At 35.4% G+C, this 7,129-nt stretch overlaps 1 protein-coding gene across 1 annotated transcript in view; it reads right to left on the reverse strand.

Annotated features, from left to right (window-relative positions):
* itih2 (inter-alpha-trypsin inhibitor heavy chain 2) overlaps positions 1 to 3,062 on the reverse strand; it is a 19,173-nt gene extending 16,111 nt beyond the window's left edge. The window contains exons 1-3 of the mRNA XM_072674151.1: positions 2,970 to 3,062; positions 2,594 to 2,632; positions 732 to 770 (exon numbers count right to left, since the gene is read on the reverse strand). Coding sequence (XP_072530252.1) covers positions 732 to 770; positions 2,594 to 2,632; positions 2,970 to 3,062 — 171 coding nt within the window. The remainder of the gene's footprint in view (positions 1 to 731; positions 771 to 2,593; positions 2,633 to 2,969) is intronic.
* Between the last annotated feature and the right edge of the window lie 4,067 nt (positions 3,063 to 7,129).

Consider the following 7,129-nt stretch of genomic DNA (forward strand, 5'->3'; position numbering starts at 1 on the left):
GTCTGCCCAAAATTCCAGGCATGTGTGCTTACTTTCCCCCTAGTGTGTGTCTGTGTTCACTGCATGGATGGGTTAAAGGTGGAGGTCAAATTCATATGTGATAGCTCTACTGCACCATTAAGACACCAGACATGTCCAGGCTAAAAGACTACACTTGGGGTAAGGAGGGAGAAAGTGTATATTGGATTGTCTCTGATTTCTAATGAAGAACTAGTCTCTGAAGGTTACTTGGACGTTTCACAGATCTTCTAGCACCTCAGGTTCTTGACATGGTCCAGCTCTTTCTTAACCTTTAAAAGTCGTAGCTGGACTGTAACTGGACTGTCGACGCCGGACTGAAAAAGTAGGCCTTACAAATTAGGTCAAACCCTTCACTTATTAATGCTGTCGGTCTGCCAAATTCTAGCCTGAACCTAAAAATGTGAACTTATTGAACCAAATCTCTGAACCTGTAAAACTGCTTAATGAGAAAACCTGACAGCTGCACATCTTATATCACTGCATGTAGATTTCTTCACCGAGCACAATGACGCTGGTAATCTCCTAAAGAACGTCACTAATTAAAAAAGATGTCATCAACAAGTTGGAGTTAAAACAGGTCTTTCAGCAGAGAAACGTTAGAGCAGAAGTCAATAACCGCTGTGGCTCTCTAGCCTCTGCAAACACAGCCATTGATTAGTGATAAGAACAAAGAGTGCCAGGAAAAAAAGGTCAAAAAACAAGAGGGCTACCTCAAAGTCCTCTTCCTCTTCACTGGTCAATACGCTCCTCTGCAAAAGAGTCAAAAAACAGCAGCCTTCAAAAACTGTTCACAAAACACTGGAAAACAATGTCAATATAATATAATATAATATAATATAATATAATATAATATAATATAATATAATATAATATAATAATATAGTATTATATGTAGTATTATAATATATAATACTACAATACATATTCATATATATAAATATAACATTATCATCAATGTCTCTCTCTCTCTCTCTCTCTCTCTATATATATATATATAGAGAGAGAGAGAAAGAGTATATGTATACAGCATTATGCAAAAGTTAAAAGTTTGGGCTTCTGGTCAAATGACACATTTTGAAACAATGTAAAATGATTACTGTAAAAATTTACTAAAATATTGTATTTTAAAGTTCTTTTTAGATCAGTCCTCTTTGCCCTCACTAATCAATGCACACAAATATAATATAATATAATATAATATGATACAATATGATATAATATAATAATATATAATCTAATATAATACAATATAATACAATATGATATAATCTAATCTAATATAATCTAATATAATACAATATAATATAATATGATACAATATGATATAATCTAATCTAAGATAATATAATACAATATAATATAATATAATATAATATAATATGATATAATATAATATAATATAATATAATATAATATGATACAATATAATATAATATAATATAATATAATATATAACATACATAACTTTATAATACAAAACAATATATGAATATAACATCATCATCAATATTGCTGTATTACTGTACAGTAGTATTATGCAAAAGTTTGGATTCCCTTGGTCAAATAACACATTTTGGTACAGTGTAAAACTTGCTATAAACAGATGGACTCAAATAACTATGGATACATAAAAAAACAAACAAAAACAAACAAACAAACAACTATATATATATATATATATATATATATATATATATATATATATATATATATATAACAATATAATATTTTTTCCTTACTTGTGTAAAAATATAATATTTTAAAGCTCCTTTTTAAAACTTTTTTTTGGTCTAATGTCTGCAGCTACACATATTTAAACTCAACAGTAACATTATTGATTAAATTGACTATAAGAAAATGATCAATCGTGGTGTTGTTATGAACAAATCCTCAACCCCTTAAACTCTAAGAAATGGTTTCATGGACATCCAATAAGTGAAGCCTTTTTAGTTTTTGGGCCCACATGTAAATCCTTCACTCAACTACAGAACATTCACATTAGCTTCAGAGAAGAGTCATCTGTAGTACATACTGAATAACAAGCTATAAAATATATAGGATTATATATGTATAGACAGTATATTTATTTATTTTTTTAATAAGAGGTTAAGACAACTCTCTGGCAGAGCAATGACTGGTCTTTGAGTGACCTTCAAGTTACCTCTGCTAACTCCCATTAATGTCTGCAGCACATCAAGTTACACTTCCTATGAACTCATCGTCTTTCATATGTTTCTTAAGTTGTGCTTTTACATCGAACAAACGTTCAATTTTGGAGATTTTTCACTTTACAGACAAAAATGTAGACTTTGGAAAACTGTTCTTTGACTCCAAATAATAGTGGAACCCTTTATGGTACCACATAGAGCCGTTTATAGGTTCCTCAGGCCAAACAAAACATATGGAAGATGTTTGCCTTGTCAACCATTGTGTATAAGACATTTAAAACATTAGGTATTTTTTAATTATTACATTTGAGTCCAATTTGATGGACACAATGGATCAGTGCTATTCAGGGTGCAGGGCCTGGGGCACAACTCTCCTCTTTACAAACTGAAAACTGAACTCTTACCCTGAATCTGCCATTGTCGAGATGATCCACATGATCTGACTAGAAGAACAAAGAGAACCCGTCTTTAGTGAAATGCATGAACACACATGTATAGCTTTCATATGTAACTTTAAATACATGCAGAAATACGCTGGAATAGTAGAGTAAACATTTAACTAACATAACGTATAATCAGCACTTTCTGGACATTGGTTGGTCCAGCGTTCCATTAGTGAGACTGATGAAGCCCTACTGGCCTGAACTTGCCTATCATGCAAATAAATTAATTATCAAATTTCCATGGGTAGAAGGGCCCCAACATCTTTACGACCATAAAACCTCACATCCATCATCATCACTACTACCATCAAGCATCCACATAAACACCTTCTCTTACCATCTCACTTTCCCACTCTCCATCAATAATGAACTCAAAAGCCCAGCTCTGGGACAGCAGTACGGTGGCCAGCAGCAGCGCTGGGAGCTTCATGGTGCTGGAGAGAAGCGAAGTCCTTCCAGTGCAAGACAGAACGTCCAGCAGAAGACGCTCACGCAGCTGAGGGACGAGGCCAAATGATCAGACACTAGACTCCGGCCCTCTGAGCCGCGTCAATATTTGTTGTGCTCCACATTAACCCAAACAGAGAAAACTCGGAGTGAGGGGAAACCTTTGAAACTTGACCTGTGGAGCGCGTGTGCAAACAGTGCACAAGCTGAAAGCTGGAGGACTGGCCACTTTCTGCTAAATAATGCTGGTTTAATTAGACACACAATAACATTGAGTGAATGTGGCGTGAAATAGATACTGACTTCTTAATAAAGGAGTGATATGTCGTATCACTTTGTAAATGATGTAAAAAAAAATATTAATAAATGTTTCCTACTTTTTTTCGGACAGTTTGGTACTGCCGGCTAACCCATCCCTTCGTAGCTCCCCCTAGCACTAGCAATGCTCCCAACACTAGGAGGGTAAGGGCTTAACACGTCTCCTCCGGTACATGTAAAGCCAGCCACCGCCGCTTTTCAAACTGCTGCCAATGCAGCTTCGCCATGCAGTTGTCACGCTCAGAGGAAAGCACCAGGTCCCCAGCTCTGCCAGACCAGCTAGCATACTGGCCTGAGGTCTGATGTGACTCCACTATGGCCCAAGGATTGCGAGTTGGAATTCCAAGCCATGCCGCTTTGCCATCAGCAGCAGGAGTCAGAGAGACCACAATGTGCCGGCCAGCATTGCTTTTCTAGAGTGATAAAACAAGAGAGCGCCATCTACCCACCTGGAGAAAGCATGGTCAATTGTGCTCTCTCAGACTCCGGCTGCTGATGGCGAAGCAGCATGATGCATGATGTTGCCCAGTAATCTCTAACGTACTTGATTATGGGGTTTTTCCGACACTATATGACTTGAAACAACGACACACAGCTCAACACTTCATTTGCTTAATTTGAATCATTTTGATCTGATCAGTTCCCTGGAGAGTCTGGCTCTTACGTCTCCCACCACTGCTTCAACACCGATGCTCCACACCGCTGCAGTTGTGTACAGCCGCCACTAGTTGACGCATTATACTGAGAAGAGAAGTCGCATGAATTCGCATGAACACCATTTTGCTTTTGTCCTGATGAATGGACCAATAGAAATGCACCAAAATGACTTGGAATACAATCTTTTTACAATGACTTCCATTGGAAGTCCATTCTCCTGTAAAGCTGCTGTTTTGGAGATACAAGGTTCTGAAACTTTCTGTTGTTTATTTTTAAGTTTAAATGAAATATGAAGTGAAATTTTGCAGTGGGATCTCATAGATCACCATATACACATACTATATAATATTGCTTATTTTAATATTTTTAAATTACATTAAATAGGTATAAATTATATATAATATTCCCCCTTAAATGCCATCTATATTGCACTACCTACTGCAATATTGTACATAAAGAGTACGTATAGTATATGTATAGTGTATGTATAGTGTGTGTATAATGTGTGTATAGTGTATGTATAATGTGTGTATAGTATATGTATAGTGTGTAAATAATGCGTGTATACTGTATGTATAGTGTATGTATAATGTGTGTATAGTGTATGTTTAGTGTATGAATAATGTGTGTATAGTGTATGTATAATGTATGTATAGTATATGTATAGTGTGTAAATAATGTGTGTATACTGTATGTATAATGTGTGTATAGTGTATGTATAATGTATATAGTGTATGTATAGTGTACGTATAGTGTACATATAATGTATGTATAAAGTGTGTATAGAATATGTATAGTGTATGTATGTATAGAGTATATATACTGTATGTATACTTTATGTATAGTGTATATATACTGTGTGTATAATGTGTGTATAGTGTATGTATAGAGTATGTATAAAGTGTGTATAGTGTCTGTATAATGTGTGTATAGTGTGTGTATAAAGTGTGTATAGTGTATGTATAGAGTACGTATAAAGTGTGTATAGAGTATGTATAAAGAGTGTATAGTGTATGTATAATGTGTGTATAGTGTATGTATAGAGTACGTATAAAGTGTGTATAGAGTATGTATAAAGAGTGTATAGATTATGTATAATGTGTGTATAGTGTATGTATAGAGTACGTATAAAGTGTGTATAGAGTATGTATAAAGAGTGTATAGATTATGTATAATGTGTGTATAGTGTATGTATAGAGTACGTATAAAGTGTGTATAGATTATGTATAAAGTGTGTATAGTGTATGTATAGAGTACGTATAAAGTGTGTATAGAGTACGTATAAAGTGTGTATAGAGTATGTATAAAGTGTGTATAGTGTATGTATAATGTGTGTGTAGTTTATGTATATTTGTGTTTCTCCTACTATGAGGGACTATACACGGTCACTCACCTTTACACCTGTGTACTGTGATGTGAAAATAAACATGATTTGATTGGATTCGTATTGTTTGTATAATGTAAGTTTTTAGTTTATACAGTATGTGTGTCATAAAGTTAATCTAATATAACTATACATACTTTATTGTTTCTCTGTTTAGATTGTATATCACGTTGATTTTATACATTCTTTTCTTTTCATTTATTTTATTTTATTCTTTAATCTTTGTGTGTATCTGTATGCTAACTGATGGAAATGAGTAAAGTGAGAGATTAATAAAGTGTTATCCTGCTTTATAACCTTGATGTCTTTCTTTCATTCCTGTGAATTGCCAGGTTGGCCACTAGAGGTCCCTGCCTCTCCTCTTTTAGCAGATGATCTCTGCGGTTGACACCTGGCTTTAGTGTCAGTTACTTGCTTTGACAGACGTATCCTGTCCGTTACACGCTGCTCTGCAGTCTACTTCTACTGAACTGTTTCAGACAGCTCAGCATCTGCTCTAGATGTTTATGTTAGATGTGTCTGGATCCCGACCCAAGTCTGAAGTCTTTATTTGACAGTGTGTATTTGAACACTCACTCCGTTTCCGAACATCCAGACTAATCCAAAGTGATTTTATTGATTTTATTGATTTATTAGTTTATTTATTAAACTTGATCCCTCTATTGTATCTATTCTATATGCTCTTGTTTAAGCTGTTAATATCAATTAATAGCCTCAGTCTGTAGAATATATATATGTGAACTAACTGATTCCAGGCACATTACCCTGGATCTCTACCATCTACCTAAAAATGCCAGCAATAAAAAGGTGTAGTGCTACAGTAACAATAACACATATATGTACATATTCTCCACCAAACATTATTCTTCAACAAACACCACTATTCTCCATAACACCATAATGTCCCAACAAATAGTATTACCATCCACCAAACACCACACTTCATCAAATCCATATGTACAGCACTTTCTACAGCTGGCATTGTCACAAAGCAGCTTTAAGGGAATCAGTACCACCATTTTCCACCAAACATCATCATACTCCACAAAACACCAACATTCACCACCAAACACCATCATCCTTCACCAAACACCATCATCCTCTACCAAACATCATTATACTCCACCAAACATCATTATACTCCACCAAACATCATTCTCCACAAAACAGCATCATCCTCCACCAAACACCACCACTCTCCACCAAACACCATCATTCTCCACCAAACACCATCACTCTCATCCCCAATACCATCATCCTCCACAAAACACCCTCATTCTCCACCAAACACCATCCTTCTCCACCAAACACCATCATCCTCTACCAAACGCCATCATCCTCCACAAAACAGCATCACTCTTCACCAAACATCATTCTCTACCAAACACCATCACTCTCCACAAAACACCATCATCCTCCACAAAAAACACCATCCCTCTCCACCAAACACCATCATTCTCCACCAAACATCAATCTCTACCAAACATTATTATACTCCACAAAACATCATCCTCCACCAAACACCAACATTCTCTACTAAACATCATCATCCTCTACCAAACATCATTATACTCCACAAAACACCAACATTCTCTACCAAACATCAATCTCTACCTAACACCATTATACTCCACCAAACACCTTTATACTTCACAAAACACCATCCCTCTCCACCAAACACCATCATCCTC

Source organism: Salminus brasiliensis, chromosome 2 (genome assembly GCF_030463535.1).
Source record: "Salminus brasiliensis chromosome 2, fSalBra1.hap2, whole genome shotgun sequence".
Taxonomy (NCBI): domain Eukaryota; kingdom Metazoa; phylum Chordata; class Actinopteri; order Characiformes; family Bryconidae; genus Salminus; species Salminus brasiliensis.